Source organism: Taudactylus pleione, unplaced genomic scaffold (genome assembly GCF_031769625.1).
Source record: "Taudactylus pleione unplaced genomic scaffold, aTauple2 ptg000040l, whole genome shotgun sequence".
Taxonomy (NCBI): Eukaryota; Metazoa; Chordata; class Amphibia; order Anura; family Myobatrachidae; genus Taudactylus; species Taudactylus pleione.
Window position 1 is genome coordinate 19917513 of NW_028284442.1, and position 20967 is coordinate 19938479.

The following is a 20967-nucleotide window of genomic DNA, read 5'->3' on the forward strand; positions in this document are numbered from 1 at the left end:
GTAGTTTTTCCCTGGTGTATTTGCCATTTGTTTTGACTGTTCAAAAATGACGGCAAATTGAAAACACTGCACCCCTATTTTCCAATAACCAACGCCAGGCTGAACCAGCCAAGGGATAATGCCAGGTCTCCCTGCCCTAACATTAACCAGCCCCAAACTGGTTAGCCCGGGGCTTGAATTCCTTAGAAAGTGTGAATCCCACCAATAAAATGGGGTCCCTACTGAGAAACTACCATCCCTGGTGGCGGTGGATGCAGGGTTAATAATAATAAAATAACTAATCATATTGTTTGTTACATGTACTCCAGCCCTGGGTTGTCCAGTTTGGGGTTGGTTAATGTTATAACAGGGGGACCCCACGCTGTGAGTTTCCCGCTATATCATCCCGGCTGATTCAGCCTGGTGTTAGTTATTAGAAAATAGGGGGAAACCCACAACCCTTTCTTCCCTGATTTTCCAAAACCAGACCAGACTGAGACACCACTCATTTTGTTTATTTACTTTTCACCTTTTTTTTCTCATTTAACCTAACGAAGCCTGCACAGATCATAGTGATGCTGCCTGGAGAACTACTGTTTCACCTCTGAATTGACATTAAGTCGGGTACACACTAGACGATGTCTAGTGTATACCGACCTCGTCAGCGCAGGACCCGGCGTACAAATTTGCCGATGCCGGAAGCAACGGAGCAACAGCTTTCGGCAGCATGGCCCCCGCTAACTATATCGCCCGCTGATGATGCAAGGGAGCGTACATCGTCAGCGACATAGTGGGTACACACTAGACGATGTGCCCGATATGTCGATACGATCCGCCGAATCGACTGACATAGTATGGTGTGTTCCCGGCATTAGTTTCAAACTCCTGAATTAGTCAAAGATGAGCACAAAGAAGAGGGCCATCTACCGTAAAATGAGCTTAAATGTCCATCTAGAGCACAGGTTATCAAACTTGGGGCCTGATTCAGACCCGCTCGCGAGCGCTGAGCGCTCGCAAGCGGGTCGATGTTGGCCCAGTGCGCATGCGCACGACGGAGCCGGCTCTGTCGTGCGAATGCGCGAGACCCGGATAGCAACGAGCAAGCCGTCGCTCCGGGTCTCGTACCAAAGGCGGCGTGCTGTCGATGGTGTGTGACAGCACGCTCCCTTTGGTGGGCGTGCCAGGGGCGTGGCTGCCCAGACGGAGGCGTTCCCATGGGAACGTCTACCGTCTGGGGCCAGCCCCACTGACATCACAAGTGATGTCAGTGGGAGTGCCTTCGGCTCTGATAGAGCCGAAAGCACTCCAGGGCTTGCGGCAACGAGACCCTACCACAAGGGTCTTGTCGCAAACCCTATGGTCTTGAACATCGCAACCATCTTCCTGGCCGCTCGCTATAGCTGTGGGTGGTCACCCACAGCTATACGAGCAGCCAGGAGGCCGCTCTAAAAATTAAGAAGGACGGCCCTGATGCAGAGCAACCGCTCTGTCAGAGCGTCCGGCTCTGAATTAGGGCCTTGGTCCTTAGGACACCAAACAGTGCATGTTTTCCAGGTCTCCTCACAGAATCACAAGTGAAATAATTAGTTTCACCTGTGGATCTATTACAATGTGTCCGTGAGTAATGAATGCACTTGTGCACCTCCTGGGTGATCTGGAAAACATAAACTGATTGGGATCCTAAGGACCGAGTTTGAGAACCACTGATGTACAGCAAGCGCAATGAGAGCTGGATGGACTCCCCGCCCGTCCAGCTATCGCGAGCTGCTTGATGCCCAGACACAGCCTTGCTCCCCCCGCCAGAGAAGATCCTGCCCTGTCCAGTTGCCTCTCCGTTTGTGGCCATCAGGGTGGAGAGACACAGGAGGGATGAGATTATATGTAGACCACAAAAGCTAGCAACCCGACGAATGACAGGTCCACAATACTAGTATTACTATAGTTGCCAGCTATCCCACATTTCCAAATACATCACAGATATTAAAGATTTGTCCCTTGAAATCTTATGGCCCTATTTTTTATGTTTTGGCCAACTATGCAATACAGTATCACTTATGTTATATATTGAATGTAAATCTCAGTTGTTGTTATAATTTTGGTTTTCTGAAATTATATGAATACCAGTTGGTAAATGTGCCATAATGAGGACTGTAGTCTACTTAAATATTACCATGCAAGACATATCTAGATTTACCAGCTCAGCGGTAGTATTTTTATTTTTATACGCTGCCAGCACCTATAAACTGCACTGCCAGCATCTATACATTGCACTGCCAGCATCTATACATATACACTGCACTGCCGGCATCTATACACTGCACTGCCGGTATCTATATACTGCACTGCCAGCATCTATACACTGCACTGCCAGCATCTATACACTGCACTGCCGGCATCTGTACATTGCACTGTCGGCATCTATACACTGCATTGCCGGCATCTGTACATTGCACTGCCAGCATCTGTACATTGCACTGCCAGCATCTGTACATTGCACTGCCAGCATCTATACACTGCACTGCCAGCATCTATACACTGCACTGCCGGCACCTATACACTGCACTGCCGGCACCTGTACGCTGCACTGCCGGCACCTGTACGCTGCACTGCAAGCATCTATACACTGCACTGCCGGCATCTGTACATTGCACTGTCAGCATCTATACGCTGCACTGCCAGCATCTATACATTGCACTGCCAGCATCTGTACATTGGACTGCCAGCATCTATACATTGGACTGCCAGCATCTATACATTGCACTGCCAGTATCTATACACTGCGCTGCCAGCATATATACACTGCACTGCAGGCATTGGGTTTATGTATTGAACAACCAGCGTATGTTATTGTGCATGTCCCACTATTTTTATCAGCACCATTTTTATAAATGAAGGACAGTTCCATAACTACAAAAACTGTTTTCCCAATGTACCCAGCCAGCACACATTTGTGCATTGTTTTGCAGGAACATGTGGAAATGACTGGAGTGTCACTAGCAAACTACTGTCTGGAATATGTTAAATAAACATCCTGTCACTGGGCCACAAGTTTACATTCAAGGCAAAGCACTTTACCTCTTAAATCTTCCATGCTATAGACAGTAAATAATGCTAAATATTTCCTTGCTGAAGACACGGTATTGCATGAAGTGCATATCACTGTTTTACAGTCACAATATGAAGCACCCCAATAAAAGAGTACCATAATAGCTGTGGTTATGAAGGGAAGCTATTTTTGATTCCGACTAGAATACATTTACAATGGCAAATGGCTATGATACACATTATTAGTGACCTGCATATATACCCATATGGCTGATGTCCCGTTACTGTATGTGTTCTAGATGCAGAATCGGAAGGCACTTTACAATGAATGTATTCTATATTTGATAAAATAGTAGTTTAGTTGAAAATAAAATAATGTGCTCTTTCTGACACGGTCTCATTGACTCCAGTTATGTGGTCACACTAGTTATTACATCTGCCAGCTTTTGCGCACACCGTATAACAGATAAACTAGCTCAGGCAGTGTATATTTTCTATGGAAAGTCACCAAGCAGCGCACAGGAGCCAAGTATACGGAGGAGGAGGACGGTACGGAGGGATCAACAGCACTGCACGGGTACAGGCACACAGATGGGGTAATAGCAGGGCGCATATATAATGTATGGGAATACAATGCACTCCGTATAAGGACCGATGCGTGCATGGCTGCCGGAGCGCACACTACTGAGCAGAGAGAGACTTGTGTAGTGTCCCGCACAGACACCAGCCAGAGACCACCATGTACATCCTCAGCACTGACTCGTCATCCCAAAGGAAAGTCCCTTATCCCGGAGCACAGGCGTCTTTCCTGACAAAGACAACTCACCAGAACTCATGTTCTTCCATCCAACTTTTAATCCATACTAATGTGCTGGGCAGTGCCTTACTTCTGTGGGCGGCGTGTGGTCAGGGGGTTCCCGGGTGTAGCTCAATGTAACACCGCTCTGTACCCCAGGTCTCGGACAAGGGGCCGACCGGCTGAGCTCGGAGCAGCGGCTTCTCCCACTATGGTAAGGAGGGAGGATGAGGGGAGTGTCGGTGCGACGTCACATGCAAACAAAAGCATGAATGCGAGACACTACCAGAACCTGTGCAATCCACTGCCAGCGCATATGCACTGCCAGTACCTATACACTCCTTTTCCAGGACCTATACATAACACAGCCAGCACGCAGCACCTAGCACCTATACACTGCATTGCCAGCACATGCAGTCCACAGCCAGCACCAATACACTTCACTACCATCACCTATACACTACATAGTTAGCACATGCAGTCCATTGCCAGCACTAAAGGCCCCTACACATGATATGATTTTTTTAAACGATATTTCCGTTTTTGACCGATTCGTACGACATATCGTTTAAAAAGTGCAGTGTGTAGGGACGATGACGTTGCGCGCTCCCGCTGGTCGTTGGTCGTGGTTGGTGATCTCTTCAACACGCAGAAAGATCACCGACCTGTCCTTCACTATTTGGCACACATCGTTCCGTGTGTATGTATGATGAACGATGTCATGGCTGACACAGATGCACACATGGATGAGGGAGATCCGTGATGCATGCATCTGTGTGTAATAATCAGACACAGATGCATTAGATGGACCAGTGAGATCCGTCTGTGCTTCTGTATAAAAAATATATATATATCATTCAGTGAATATAAAATCTATTGCACAATCACACAAATAGGCCTATTCATTTGTATCTATGATATAGTATCTATCAATAGGTAGAAACACACATACAAGTCTCCTAGTAACATAGAATTACTATGTTGCTAGAGATACATAGGGCCCCATTTACAAACGAAGGGAAATATCAGCGGCAATTTTCATTTAGTATCACTGTGATACAAATGAAAATTCTACTGGTATTTAGTAATACTTACCCCTCTGGCGAGGTCTCACGAAGTCCAGCAGAATCCTCGTCCTCGGCAAGGTCCTCAGCTGAGCTGCTGGCAGCCCAACACTGCCAGGGACGGGGCTCCAGGGTCATGCGCATGCGCGATGGTCCGTCTGCGCATGTGCATGACAGGGAGACCCGGCAGTACCTGGAAGGCTTCGCTGAAGCCGGAAAGGCACCGCCGGGTCTCCATTGCCGGCAATATGGGCCGCAGCGCTCTCGCCATCTAAAAGATGGCAAGAGCGATGCTGTACAAATAGCGGTAATCTAAGATTACCGCTGTTTACCAAGTACAGAAAAGCGGCATAACCTCTTTAGCGAGCGCTAGGGGTTACTTTTCTTATGTAAATGGGGCCCATAATAAGCAATCAAAATCAATTGAGTCTCCGCGGCTGGCAAATGAAAATGAAAAAAGAAAGTGCTTTGATAACAATTGTATAATAACCAATGTTTAAATTACTTTACACTGGCGCCCCAGTGAAGTAAATAATGATGCTAGGTGCTGTAGTGCGGATAGAATAGGAAGCAGATCATTGTGGTATTATTTATTATTTAATTTAAGAAACTAAGGCCCTGATTCAGAGCCAAACACTCTGAAAGAGCGCTCGCTCTGAATCTGGGCCGTTCGCATAGCTGTGGGTGACTACCCACAGCTATTGCGAGCGGCCAGGATGATGGTCGCGATGGTCAAGACCATCGTGACCATCGGGTTTGTGACGAGACCCTTGTGCTAGGGTCTCGTGGCCGCAAGCTCCAGAGAGCTTCTGGCTCTAATAGAGCCGGAAGCTCTCCCACTGATATCACTTGTGATGTCAGTGGGGCCGCCCACAAACGGAAGGCGTTCACTTGGGAACGCCTCTGTTTGTGAAGCCACCCCCCGGCCACGCCTACCAAACGGGGCGAGCTGTCAATCACCATCAACAGCTCGCCCCCTTTGGAGTGAGACCCGGAGCGACGGAGCACCCGTTGCTAGCCGGGTCTCGCGCATGCGCACGACGGAGCCGGCTCCGTCGTGCGCATGCCCAGTGGGCAAACAACGACCCGGTTGCAAGCGCTCAGCGCTTGCGACCGGGTCTGAATCAGGCCCTAAGCGCAGTGACACCTGTTTTATCAGTTTTGTTTTCTAAATCTAATGCTGGGCATACACTATACAATTATCTCAGATCAGGGGCGTACCTATAATGTGTGCGGGGCACACGGGCCCCTGGGTCCATGGGGGTCCCGCACTGCACACCCTGCACCCATAGTATTACTTACCTCTCCGGACTCCCACGTCTTCGCCGGAGTCTGGTGCTGTAAAAACGACTGGAAAATGGGCGCCGCTGCCATTTTCCCGTCGTTTGTGCATGCGCAGTACAGGGAAAATGGCCGCCGAGGCCATGTTCCCAGTGACCTGTGCATACTCTATAGACTCTGGGTGCAATCTAGTGCCCAGAGTCTATAACTCCAGCGCTGGCCGCGCACAGAGCTCAGAGGAGGGAGCCCATGTCGGAGACTGCACACGGGCCCCCTCCTCTCTAGAAATGCCCCTGTGTCAGATATCTGTCCAATCTAGCTGGTTGGAATGAAAATCTGGTAATGTATGGGAGACTATCAGCCTAGGCCTTTGTTGGGGGGTCCCCAACTCCCCAGGGATCCCCGGCCTTGGCTGACTAGCGTTCAAAGGTAATGCTTTGGTTGGGGGACCTGGTGAAAGGGTTCCCCTGCTAGAAAAGGTTCGGTGATGGTTATGGCAAATATAGGGGACCCCTATGCTTTTTGTCCCCTGTATTTCCATAACTAGGACCGGATCAGAGCCCAGTGCTGGTTGCGCTAAATACAGGGGACCCCTATGTCCAGAGCCGTAGCTAGACATTTTGGTGCCCTGTGCGAGAAAGGTCATTGGTGCCCCTAACCCCCCCCAACCAGCAACCAGCCTGATTCTAAATACGTCTCCCCAGTCCGCACTGCAGACCAAAGCGAAACCAAAAACATATATATATGTATATATTATATATATATATATATATATACACATCATACTTGCCAACTCTCCCTCATTGTCAGGGAGACTCCCTGAAATAGTAGCAATCTCCCTGTCTCCCTGAAGAGTCTACCAATCTCCCTCATTTCACCTTACCCCCATTATGACACTGTTATATAAAATAAAAAATAGAGATATATACATTCAAATGGGATCATTAATATAATTTCCCTGCATTGGTTATAAGGCACAATGATCCCTATGGCTACATGTATTTTCTGAGAAGTATCAATGTGTTTTCATCTCCAATTCGATCCTACTAACTGCTTTGTGGCTCAGTTACATTTGGATGTAAGTCAGGTTTATGACACACCTCTCAGATGTAGCAGTACACGCCACTTTACCTCTGCGCTCATAGGTGCTGCTTTCACAATCTCCCTGAAATGTTTTTTTCAAAAGTAGGCAAGTGTGATATACATATATATGCATTCATGTATATATACTACACACACACACACACACATATATATATATATATACACACAGTTTTATTTTTCCTGAATACATTAAACTTTAATCACCATTCAACCCAGCCTAGGAGTTGTAATGGCTGGGGGCTGGGGCAGGCTGCTGGCCACTGCTTTTGGAAGTATATTACTGCCGCCCCAGTCTCTGTCTGGACCGGACCCCACCTGGCAGATCCTCGGTCCTGTCATCCAGTCCAGTGTCCACACTCCGCCGGGTGTCGGTACATACAGTGCCGCACCACGCCGCTCCTTACCAGCCAGCTGCACTCGACAAGCAGTCAGCAGCTCCTCACTGAACTGTGGGAGGATTGGGCGGGGAGACGTCATGACGTCTCTCCCGTCCCAATAGGTTGTCGGGACGTCAGAAGGAGGAGGGGAGACTGCTGCTGTCTGACTCCTGTGTGCTGGGCGCCGCGGCCACTCAGCAGCAGCCGCACAGCGCCAGATTGAAGAAGATTGAAATTAGTATGAATCATGAGGTGGTAGGCGGCCGGTGTCCCGCCCTCCAGCGCTGTTGCGCTCTGTGCGGAGGCACCGACCGCACCACCCTAGCTACGGCCCTGCCTATGTCATTCGTCCCCTATATTTTGCTTATGACATTTGTCCCCTGTATTTAGCACAACCAGTGCTGGGTCTCCAAAGCCGCCTTTTTTTTTTACATTTTACACTTTTACATTATTTTTAACACAGAAGCACAGACAGATCTTACTGATTCGTCTAATGCATCTGTGCCTAATTTCTTTTTTCACACAGATGCATGCATCACAGATCGCACTGATCTGTTCAAGTATCTTAGTGGAACAAGAGAGAGGAGGAGTGATCTCCGCACAGAAAAATTGTTGTGTATACTATTATATACTCATATATTTATTAACAACATTCAAAAATAACGTCCAAGGGAACTTGGATCTACAGATATCTTATATTGGTGGTGCTCCTCAGAGCCAGATAACAACTGTATCCAGAAAAGAGAAGAAAAAGTAGGCTCTATTTGTGGGGCACTCTTATATTCGATTAAATACTTAAAATTAAATTTTTATTGTAATCCTTTAAAATGATTCTCAAAATACACATACAACACAAACGACACCAATAACTTATATAGAATCAAAAAATGTGTTACCATATTTCATATGTGTGATCTGAAAAATAAAATCAGATACTAGAGCATATATATCAGGGTATGGCGTATCAGGGTATGGCATTCCCTGTCCGGGCCCCCCTCCTCTCTCCTCGGCGGCCGGCAGCAGTCTGATGCGGCTGACATTAGTCTGTGCCCAGAGTCTATTGTGCATGCGCATGAGGCAATTTCCTCACTGCGCATGCACAAAACGACGGAAAAATAGCAGTGGCATCTATTTTCTGGCATTTTGTGCAGGGCTGAGACACCTGAAGCGGGACCTCGGAAAGGTAAGTATTAGATAATATGGGAGCAGGGTGTGAACACACCCTGCACCCATTACCCTGCACCCATTATAGACACGCCCCTGCTGGAGCACCATTTAAGATTAGTAACAAGGGATAACAAGAATATCACTCATTGATACAACTGGGCAAATGGACAGTAGCAGCATTATGTAATAGATATCTATCTAGTGCAGACTATAGTCTAGAGAGATGGAGGGAAGACCTGTCTCCTCCCTATCCTCACAACTTTCACAGGCAGCCAAGTTAGTCTGCCCCCCTCCACTGGAGGAAGGTCCCGAACCTGGTCACCCCCAGCGGAGGAGGTGCTGAACTGAATAAACCCCAGAGAGGGGAGGGGCAAAATGAGAGGTGCGGCAGAGAGACAGGTTAAGGTAGACAAACAGAAAGAGGGATGGAGACAGAAACAGGAGCTGGAGAGAGAGGTGGGACAAGAAAGGCAGAGAGAGAGATAAATACGAAAAGGCGGGGGATGAGAAAGGGAAAAAAAAAATCTATCTGCAACTCCAGCCACAACAGCTAGTGACCCGGCGAGTGACAGCTCCACAATACTAGTGTGCCTATCTATCTATCTATCTATCTATCTATCTATCTATCTATCTATCTATCAAAATCACAGGGGCTCTGCACTCACCATAATAACTATAGCTGCATACACATTTAACTATGTGTACCCAGCCGACCTGTTGTGTGACACTTGCAGATGTCGGGAGCGACATCGCGACAACGAGGGCCATGCTGCATTTGCATGCAGATCCGATGGGTGATGTCGCTGACGATGCGTGGGAGCGTGCATCATCAGCGACATTGAGTGTACACACTAAACGATGTTGCCTACATGTCCTCTGATCTGGCCAGATCGGACGACATATTGTCTAGTGTGTAACTGTGTACCAGTCATAACAATAATAATAAACAGTGGGGTTTTGGTTCATGAATTGATCAATGCATTTAAGCTTGCAGCCCCTGTCAAGAGACCCCACTTTACTGCAAGTCCCTACTCTATTGCTCAGAATTATAACATGGACATAGCCATCACATTAGTGTTAAACTCAAGGTATGCTATCTGGTTTAAAGCTCACAGCAACTATGCTTTTAAAGGTGAGGCAGTCACCAAGCACACCTGTTGTAAAGCACCAAGGAAAACAGCTGACACAAGCTAGATTAAACAGGTTAAAAGAGGTGCATGAGAAAATGTGAATACAGAATGATTAATTAAAAAGATTAATCAAACAAACATAAAGCACTAATCCATGGCACTCATCATTCCTAGATTTGGGGTGCAGCATGGTATGTGACAACATTGTTTAAATAGAAATCACAGGGGCTCTGTTATTATGGTGAGTGCAGAGCCCCTGTGATTTCGTAAGTAACTACTAGATGGATTTTGATGGGGTTTTCACTATTCTATAGAGCATTGGTCGAGGAAGGTTTAGGTGTATGAACCAAAGGGGAGCTGAGCAGTCACAATTTTAGTGAAGCAAGTCAAAGAAAAAAATCTAGTACCAAGCTGCTAACTGTATAGGAGCTGGCCATTGTGCTGAAATAGCAAGAGAGCATCTGAAACTGAGCCAACCAGAACTAGCAATATGCACTGTTGCGTAGCAGCATCCTAGAGAGGGGAGGGAGTCAGGGACTGAGCAAGGTCATGTCTCAGCCAGACAGAGAGACAGAGACAACCTCCAACGAACCCATGTGCCCTGATGCAGTTACATTAGCCCATTAATAAAGTCATTTATTTACTTTATTGATTGACCAATATATGCTAGTTTGCTAAGAAAAATAAAGCAGACCATGAAACATAAGATTACTTCAATATGAGTTGTCTACTGAAAATAAACATCTCTAAAAAACGCTCTTATTGAGATAATGTTTCATTTGTAATAGAATATTAGCTGAGTGTAGTTTCTCTATAGACTTGATTTATGCAGTCTATACTCCCTCCTGTTTGAATCTCTCATTTCATTAGTATTTTAAATGGTTGTACTCAAATCAATTATTTTAATTAATTAACAGCTGGACTGAATGTAGCTAATTTAGAATGCTACTTAAGTATATGGACATGATTACACTGTATCCACCTTGAAAAAGATGTCCTTGAGATGTTGAAACGCGTAGGTGTTTCTCCATGCTACAAAATCCCGTGGATACGGCTCATCCTTACTCCTGTCTGCAATTCAAAAGACCTGTGGCTTTCTGGTGGCAGCGCCATCTCCCAGGGAGTAGCAAACATCATCCCCGCCAACGAGCAAGGGCTCGCTCAGAAGCCAGCTGGAGAAACGGACCCTGCCTCATTGCTGCACTGCTTGGAGGCATACGGAGCACGAGATGGGACTTTCAACACGGCCGCAGGCAAACCTCTAGGTCTTTCTTCCAGGACCAATACAGCTGGAGTTGTGAGTGGCACCGAGCGAGGCTTTCATTACTGCTATACCTGTGACCCCAGAATATTAACGGACAGCCACCTATGATAGACGCTCCCCGCTGGTCGGGTTGAGGGCTCAAAACATCCAGGCAAAAAGGTTTGTATTTCCAACGGTCCCCGTTATACACTCTGGTAATAAGGGACAGGAGTTTACAGGTAATATATCTATCGAAAGAACTTTTTACACCTATCCATTTATATAGGTTAATTAGCCTCACTAACATCTAATAACTCTATCAAAAAGACTATACTCACAATTTTTGGAGAAAGGAGAGTATCTAATATTGGGCCACATCCAGAGATTATGCACTGTATGCTACATGTTCATTATCAATACCATTTTTAAGGTTGTTATTATTGCTTTTCTTGATGTCACTTGTTGACACTATTAATGTGATTGATTTCTAAATAAATGTTTATGCATTTTTCTAATGCTTGATTTGAGTACAACAATTACCTCCAGCCTCTGCGACTGTGGTTTTCTTATTTATATGTTTTTATATTTATTGGGGTGACTACCTCATAGAAGAGAATCTTTTAACTCTTAAGCACCTGGGTTTTATCTTCATTTGAAGGAGCCAGAAGAGGCATAGATATCAGGAATTTAATAAAAACAACCATCGGAAAACAATTGGATGATTTCCATTTGATGGTGGCAAACATTGGAACGCCACTATCAAATGATAAAACCTCTACCAACGGAAAAAAACATCAGTGGTTAGTAACCATCGGATTCCAATGTCGATCCCCACGTTAAACCTGCAGACGGACTCTGGCCACCACTCCTCCACCATGAAGTGCTCCTTCTCCAGCATGATGTTCTAACTCAGCCACACGCCCTCAGTGAACAGGAGGCACGACAGCCGGCTTCCCGACTGCATTATCCCGGCGAGGGTTACATGAAAGGCATCTAAATCTAGACGCCTGTCATTTTTCCGACGCCGGGAGACTGGCGCCCGGCATCCCGATCGAAGGGATGCCGGGCGCCGCCAGCGGACAGCCGCTGGGGGGGGAGGGTTAGATTTAGGGCTCACGGGGGGAACTTAGGCACCCCCCGGGAGGGTTAGGCTAGGGGAAGGGTTAGGCACCCTTGGGGGGAGGTTAGGGTTAGGCACCCCCCGGGGGACTTAGATTTAGGCAGTGGGTAAGGGGGGGATTAGGGTTAGGCACGGGGGGAGGTTAGGGTTAGGTACCCCTAAGGAGGGTTAGGGGGGTTAGGTTAGGTTAGTAGATACTTACCTTAGGACGATCGGGATTTCCAGCGCTGTCGGGCTTCCGCTGCCGGGCTCTGCTGTTTTGTCGGGCTGCCGCTGCCGGGATTCGAACTCCCGGCCATGTGGCCGCCGGGAAATCATACCGATTCCGTTGAGATGCATGGGGCAGGATTAATAAGCAGACGGCTGTGGTGAAATATAGGATGCTATGGTGAAATGCATGAGGTAGTAGTGAGAAACAGGAGGCTTTTGTGAGATGCATGGGGCAGGAGTAAGAAGCAGGAGGCTGTTGTGAGATGCAGGCGGCTGTGTTGAGATGCAGGGGACTGTGGTGACATGGCGTAGGTAGTTATGAGATGCAGGTGGCTGTGGCGAGATGAAATTGCTCCCGAGCGGGTGAAGAGTGTGTGTATATGTATATATATATATATATATATATATATATATATACATACACACACACACACACACACTGTGGGAAATGGCACTCCTCTAATATACAAAACATTTGCAATGAATGCATAAATAGTTACAGTCTGGTGCCCTCCAAGCTGTGCACAGTCAGTGTAGCTGCATGTAGATTCCAAACCGGCGGCTCTCAGAAAATAAGACTCCACAAGAAATGAGGAGTCTTATTTTCTGAGTGCCGCCGGTTTGGAATATATATATATTATATATATATATAATATAATATATATCAGTAATGGTGCTGGCGCTAATACATTCAGTTAACCCAGTGAAAATAAAAAGCGAACACCAAATGTATACTGTATATACAGGGACGGTTCTAGGGGCGGGCTAACAGGGCCGTTGCCCGGAGCGCCGCTCACTAGAGGGCGCCGCCGAGTCCCTTTATTCTTTTTTTAATGGCCAGCAGCTGCCATTTACACCCTCACCCGTTCCGCTGGCTGTAACGAGGGCAGCGTTTACAGCCTCTGCACATGAGCAGCCAGCAGCTCAGCTCACTGAGGCTATAGAAAAAAAATGGCCGAAGGGGGAGCCGAGCTGCGGAGCCCGTCAGTCACCACTGACAGCTCCTCCTCCAGACCACCCACCCCTGCCTCCAGGACCTCTAACCATCTCCGTCAGGTGACATGATGTCACTGGCATCAGGTCTGCAATGCACTGTTCGGCAGGCCCGGCAACAGTGGGGTCGGGAATTTCGGGACCCCAGTTCACGTGTCCCCTTTGCCTCTGTCACCTGCTGAGCAAGCAGGGAACCCGACAACACAACGAGTCACTGCAGTGACAGGAGATCCTCCAGAGATGTGGCAGTGACAAGGGGGGACAATTCAGCGTGCGTGTCGTCATGACGCCGCTGCTAGTATAATACAGAGGAGCCGCGCGCCGGGTCAGAGAGCTGCCCGCCACCGCCAGGGAAGGCTGAGGATGGAACACAGGCAGCCCAGCGCAGCAGGTAAGTGTTGGCTGGGGGAGATGTATCAGACACAGGGGCTGGGGAAGAGGGGGGGAGGTGAATGAGACACAGGGGATGGGGAAGAGGGGAAGGTGAATGAGACGGGCTGGGGAAGAGGGGGAAGGTGAATGAGACGGGCTGGGGAAGAGGAGGAGGTGTATCAGACACAGGGGCTGGGGAAGAGGAGGAGGTGTATCAGACACAAGGGATGTGGAAGAGGGGGAGGTGTATCAGACACAGGGGCTGGGGAAGAGGAGGAGGTGTATCAGACACGGGCTGGGGAAGAGGGGGAGGTGTATCAGACACAGGGGCTGGGGAAGAGGGGGAGGTGTATCAGACACGGGCTGGGGAAGAGGGGGAGGTGTATCAGACACAGGGGCTGGGGAAGAGGGGGAGGTGTATCAGGCACAGGGGCTGGGGAAGAGGGGGAGGTGTATCAGGCACAAGGGCTGGGGAAGAGGGGGAGGTGTATCAGACACGGGCTGGGGAAGAGGGGGAGGTGTATCAGACACAAGGGATGTGGAAGAGGGGGAGGTGTATCAGACACGAGCTGGGGAAGAGGGGGGGTGTATCAGACATGGGCTGGGGTAGAGGGGGAGGTGTATCAGACACAAGGGATGTGGAAGAGGGGAATGTGTATCAGACACGAGCTGGGGAAGAGGGGGGTGTATCAGACACGGGCTGGGGAAGAGGAGGAGGTGTATCAGACACAGGGGCTGGGGAAGAGGGGGAGGTGTATCAGACACAGGAGCTGGGGAAGAGGCGGAGCTGTATCAGACACAGGGGCTGGGGAAGAGGGGGAGGTGTATCAGACACAAGGGATGTGGAAGAGGGGGAGGTGTATCAGACATGGGCTGGGGAAGAGGGGGAGGTGTATCAGACACAGGGGCTGGGGAAGATGGGGAGGTATATCAGATACAGGGGCTGGGGAAGAGGAGGAGGTGTATCAGACACAAGGGATGTGGAAGAGGGGGAGGTGTATCAGACACGGGCTGGGGAGGAGGAGGAGGTGTATCAGACAGGGGCTGGGGAAGAGGGGGAGGTGTATCAGACACAGGGGCTGGGGAAGAGGGGGAGGTGTATCAGACACAGGGGCTGGGGAAGAGGGGGAGGTGTATCAGACACAGGGGCTGGGGAAAAGGGGGAGGTGTATCAGACATGGGCTGGGGAAGAGGGAGAGGTGTATCAGGCACAGGGGCTGGGGAAGAGGGGGAGGTGTATCAGACACAGGGGCTGGGGAAGAGGGGGAGGTGTATCAGACACGGGCTGGGGAAGAGGGAGAGGTGTATCAGACACAAGGGATGTGGAAGAGGGGGAGGTGTATCAGACATGGGCTGGGGAAGAGGAGGAGGTGTATCAGACACAGGGGCTGGGGAAGAGGGGGAGGTGTATCAGACACAGGGGCTGGGGAAGAGGGGAAGGTGTATCAGACACAAGGGATGTGGAAGAGGGGGAGGTGTATCAGACATGGGCTGGGGAAGAGGGGGAGGTGTATCAGACACAGGGGCTGGGGAAGAGGAGGAGGTGTATCAGACACAGGGGCTGGGGAAGAGGAGGAGGTGTATCAGACACAGGGGCTGGGGAAGAGGGGGAGGTGTATCAGACAGGGGCTGGGGAAGAGGAGGAGGTGTATCAGACACAGGGGCTGGGGAAGAGGAGGAGGTGTATCAGACACAGGGGCTGGGGAAGAGGGGGAGGTGTATCAGACACAGGAGCTGGGGAAGAGGAGGAGGTGTATCAGACGGGCTGTGGAAGAGGAGGAGGTGTATCAGACACAGGGGCTGGGGAAGAGGGGGAGGTGTATCTGACATGGGCAGGGGAAGAGAGGGAGGTGTATCAGACACAGGAGCTGGGGAAGAGGAGGAGGTGTATCAGACACAAGGGATGTGGAAGAGGGGGAGGTGTATCAGACACGGGCTGGGGAAGAGGGGGAGGTGTATCAGACACAGGGGCTGGGGAAGAGGGGGAGGTGTATCAGACGGGCTGGGGAAGAGGAGGAGGTGTATCAGACACAGGGGCTGGGGAAGACGGGGAGGTGTATCAGACACAAGGGATGTGGAAGAGGGGGAGGTGTATCAGACACAGGGGCTGGGGGAGGTGTATCAGACACAGGGGCTGGGGGAGGTGTATCAGACACAAGGGATGTGGAAGAGGGGGAGGTGTATCAGACAGGGGCTGGGGAAGAGGGGGAGGTGTATCAGACACGGGGGCTGGGGGAGGTGCATCAGATACGGGCTGGGGGAGGTGTATCAGACACAGGGGTTGGGGGAGGTGTATCATGTAAGTGTGGTATGTACAGCACAGTTATGCAAATTTGTAACTATATATCAATTTATATGTACCTATGGATAATATGAGTGTATGTGTGTATATGAGGCATTACAGTGTGGCATAAAGTATTATAAAGGGCATTACTGTGTGTGGCATAATGTGTTATACAGGGCATTACTGCGTGTGGCAAAATGTGTTATAATGGGCATTACTGTGTAAGACATACTGTGTAAGGTGCATTAATGCGCACAGAAATTATTCACCTTGAGGGGAGAGCTTGGGGAAAGCCCAACACCTCTGTAAGTGCTGGGCATGTCCCAAAGTGTGATGAATTGGTGTGTACTGCAAGGACACTCCCCCGTTCCGGAAGCGTGTGCACCAAAGGCGCGTGCAAAGGAACACCCCCTATATAAAAAAATGTTTTGTTTTTATTTGGGGGGGGGTGGGCGCAACTGGGAACTTTCGCCCTGAGCTCCGCAATGTCTAGAACCGGCCCTGTGTATATAGAGAAAAAACTTATTTTGGGCTGTGCACTCCTCGTTTTTCAGTGGCAGCTTATAAGTCAAGTCCAATGGTTCATGTTGGTCAAGAATCTGAAAACAATAGTGACAAAAAGTGCCTCCTAGTTCAATATGTTAGAGTTCCACAATGGGTCCAAACAAAAGATAGGATGCACACACATCATGGGGGTCATTCAGAGTCGGTCGCAAACACTGAGCGCTCGCAACTGACTCGATGTTGCCTCACTGGGCATGCGCACGACGGAGCTGGCTCAGTCGTGCGCATGCGCGAGACCCAGCTAGCGACGGACGCTCCATCACTAGGGGTCTCGCAGCAGACGGGCGAGCTGTCGATGGTGAGTGACAGCTCGTCCCATTTGGGAGGCGGGCAGGGGGCGTGCCTGCCCAAATGGAGGTGTTCCCACCGGAACGCTTGCCGTTCAGGGGCAGGAACAAGCAGGAGCGAGCAGGAAGCTCCCTGGGGCTTACGAGTGCCCAGACCCAACCCAAGTCTGGTCGTAAGCCCCGATGGTCGCGATGGTCTTGACCATCGCGACCATCACCCATGTCGGTCGCTAGAGGTGTGGGTGTTAACCCACAGCTTAGCGATCGACAAGGAGCCGGTCGTTCAGGATGTAAGCGGCCGCCCTGATTCAGTGCGACCGCTTGCAACTAACGACCGCCTCTGAATGAGGTCCCATGTGTGAAGGCAAAAAGCTAGTTTTTTTTGGCCAATATAGCATTTTAAGTATTCACAGTATTCACAGTAAATCCTGGTCCCTCGAGATCATATTCTCAATGGTAACCACAGTATTCAACATGAAAAAATAGCCTTATGTACTATAATATTATATATATTACTTACACTAGAACTACTACTTGTTATCAGTGTCACACAGGTGCTAGCCTGTAATAACTTAATTGAGCACTGCAGCATAAGTTCCATTAACCCTTGGTGCACAACTGCACACAGCTGTTTTTTTGTCACTGCCCACAGTGCAGCATAATCCATTTATTAGTGCACACTGGTACGTACCCACCATTACAAGTGATTCAAAGCAGTGTGTAAAAATTATAATAATAAAAAATATATAAAATAAATAAAAAATTATTTGTGTGTGTTCAAAAAACTTGAGGCTGTGATGCAATGTTAAGAACACTAACAATCAGTAGGTCAAGGGCCACCACCTTAATATTATCTGTGCAGTGCCTCGCATTTGGGGGGCAGTTCGTTTTATAAACCCCCCTTTTTTGTGTGTGTTCAAAAAACTTCAGGCCGTGATACAGTGTTTAAGAAAACTATCATTCAGTATGTTAAGGGTCCACCTTAATATTATTTTTGCACAGTGAATCGCAGTTGATGGGCAGTTTGTTTTATTTGTTTTACTCTTATCATAAAAAAAATTCTGTGTTGATAAAACTTCAGGCCGTGATACTATGTTAGTTAATAAGAATACTAATGGTCAGTAGGTCAAGGGCCACCAGTAATATCAGTGCTGTGAGTCGATATGGAACAGCAGGAGCAGCAAACAAGTAATAGCGCTGCAGATGCTGCCACAAGTCATGATGATACTAGTCCTTCAACCGATGCTCAAGGGCATTTAAAATCAAAACACTATTTTACATTGCTAAAAAAAAAAATCACCTCTAATAAAGGGAGAGTTTCCTGCAGCAAAACATTATCAACATGCCATACGCCACACCCATGTCACGACCAGAGGTGTTGTACCTGGCGGTTCGCGGTCTCTGCCTGTGCGTGTGTTTTGGTGCGGTCCTTCTGGTGGGGGTGCTGGTGTCTGGAGGTTGGCATGAGGTGCGCGTGGTTGTTCCAAGGGTACATACCATCTGGTAACAGGTGAGACCTGCAGCGCTGCCGCACTGGGGACAGCTGGGCGCCACCATCTTGGTTTTGGGCATATGACCTGAATAGGCCAATCAGGTTGGAGCTTCTGGCATGTGACTCTCATCAGCCTATCATGAACTTTCCTATGGTACTTAAGGGTGTTCAGCACACCCTCTAGTTGTCAGTGCAATGTGTAAGCTGTGTGAGAGTTCCCTGTGCTCCTTATCTCAGTGTGATTATTGCAGTCCCAGCAGTGTTCCGTTTCCTGCTCTGTCTCCTCCTCAGGCTGACCTCGGATACCCGCATCCACCCTGCTATACCCCATTACTCACCCCACGGTTTGTGATCCCTTCAGCTCTCCGGACTCAGAGTCCACTCCAATACTTCAGACCTCTGTTCCTCAGTCACATCTCCATTGGACTTTGGCTCTCATTCAGAGCCGTACGCTCTGAGCAGAGCGCACGCTCTGAATGAGGGCCGGGCTCCATTTTCATGGAGCGTCCTCCTGGACGCTCGTATAGCTGTGGGTCACCACCCACAGGCTATACGAGCGTGCTTTTTGATGGCCGCGATGGTCGAGACCATCGCGACCATCGAAATTGCGAGCCGGAGCCTGCGGTTGAAGTTTTCAACCGCAAGCTCCGGAGTGATTTTGGCTCTATCAGAGCCAAAATCACTCCCACTGACATCACTAGAGATGTCAGTGGGCCGGCTTCTGACGGGAGGCGTTCCCGTGGGAACGCCCCCATCAGGGAGGCACGCCCCCGGCACGCCCACCAAAGGGGGCGTGCTGTCAATCAACATTGACAGCACGCCCCCTTTGATCGGACACAACGAGCGAAGGACTTTCCTTCGCTCGTCGCGTCTGGCGCATGCGCACGACGGAGCTCCCTCCATCGTGCGCATGCTCAGTGCATAACATCGACCCACTTGCGAGCGGACAGCCGCTCGCGAGTGGGTCTGAATCAGGCCCTTTGTTTTCTCTACCTAAACACTTGTTTCTAGCTTCAATAATTGGAGTCTGGGCCTGAATCAAACCCGGACGCTATCCGCAGTGCGCTCGCTATTGCCGATGGTTGCTAATCTGCACATGCGTATGCATCGCAGTGCGCGTGCGCAAACTACACAGTGCGTTCGCAGATTCCTCGCTCGCACAGCAAAGCCAGCCCAGCAGAGTGAGTGACAGGAGAGGCCGTTTGTGGGTGGTAACAGGGGCAGTCTAGTAAAAACGGGGGAGTGGAGGTGTGAACGCTGGCGTGCCTGAGTGTTGAAACGCCGTTTTAGAGGCGTGCATAAGTAACAGGCAGCGTCATAGTACACATCACCAGCCGTTTTTTTACTCCGTTTTCCTCGCAATGCTTGTGGTAAAAAAAAGCTACCACAAGCACTGCGTTCACATCCAATAGTGGTCGATGTACCAATGTTTTCACAAACTTCCAGGAGATGATGTGGGGCAGTGGGTGTCTCTGCATTCGCTAAGGGGAGTCTGCATACACAAAGCGAACGCTCGTACAGGTAAGATGGGCGTGCTAATGCCATGGCGAGCGATTGCTCACCACCACGTCACTTTCAAATATTTGCATATGCATCGAGCGAGCGTACACTCATAGCGACCGGGTCTGAATCAGGCCCTCTGTTTTCTCTGCCTTAACACCTGTTTCCAGCTTCATTAATTGGACTTTGTTTTCCTGCCAGTCACTTGTAATTCAGCCACACATCACTTGGATTTGTTTATTTTCTGGCAGTTTATATATTTGTCACCGTTTCATGAATCATAATACTCCTATTAAACCTGCTGCATTTCAATACTGCAAACCCGTTCCAGTTTTCTCTCCTGCATCCACCCCGGGTTCAAATAATAATCCAAACCTGATAACGCAGTGGCAAGAAAAGGCTCAGGTTTTGGCCTTTTTTTGTGAGTGGTGGTTCTGCAGCTGCTGTCAGTCAGGCATCTTCTTCTGCCTCACATGACGATGCAAGACCATCTCACTCAGTCTAGAAGAGGTTTAAAAAAATTAAAACAGGAAACAGTGCTGAAAAAAGCACTATGGCAGAGGAACAAACTGTGGGCCTGATTCAGACCCACTCGCGAGCGGCTGTCCGCTCGCAAGTGGGTCGATGTTATGGACTGAGCATGCGCACGACGGAGGGAGCTCCGTCGTGCGCATGCGCCAGACGCGACGAGCGAAGGAAAGTCCTTCGCTCGTTGTGTCCGATCAAAGGGGGCGTGCTGTCAATGTTGATTGACAGCACGCCCCCTTTGGTGGGCGTGCCGGGGGCGTGCCTCCCTGACGGGGGCGTTCCCACGGGAACGCCTCCCGTCAGAAGCCGGCCCACTGACATCACTAGTGATGTCAGTGGGAGTGATTTTGGCTCTGATAGAGCCAAAATCACTCCGGAGCTTGCGGTTGAAAACCTCAACCGCAGGCTCCGACTCGCAATTTCGATGGTCG

At 49.2% G+C, this 20967-nt stretch overlaps 1 protein-coding gene across 1 annotated transcript in view; it reads right to left on the bottom strand.

The window, feature by feature from the left end:
• The window catches only part of FGD6 (FYVE, RhoGEF and PH domain containing 6), a 159189-nt gene extending 155167 nt beyond the window's left edge, over nt 1–4022 (bottom strand). Inside the window, exon 1 of the mRNA XM_088454574.1 lies at nt 3851–4022. Coding sequence (XP_088310700.1) covers nt 3851–3860 — 10 coding nt within the window. The 5' untranslated portion in view covers nt 3861–4022. The remainder of the gene's footprint in view (nt 1–3850) is intronic.
• Nucleotides 4023–20967: the final 16945 nt, after the last annotated feature.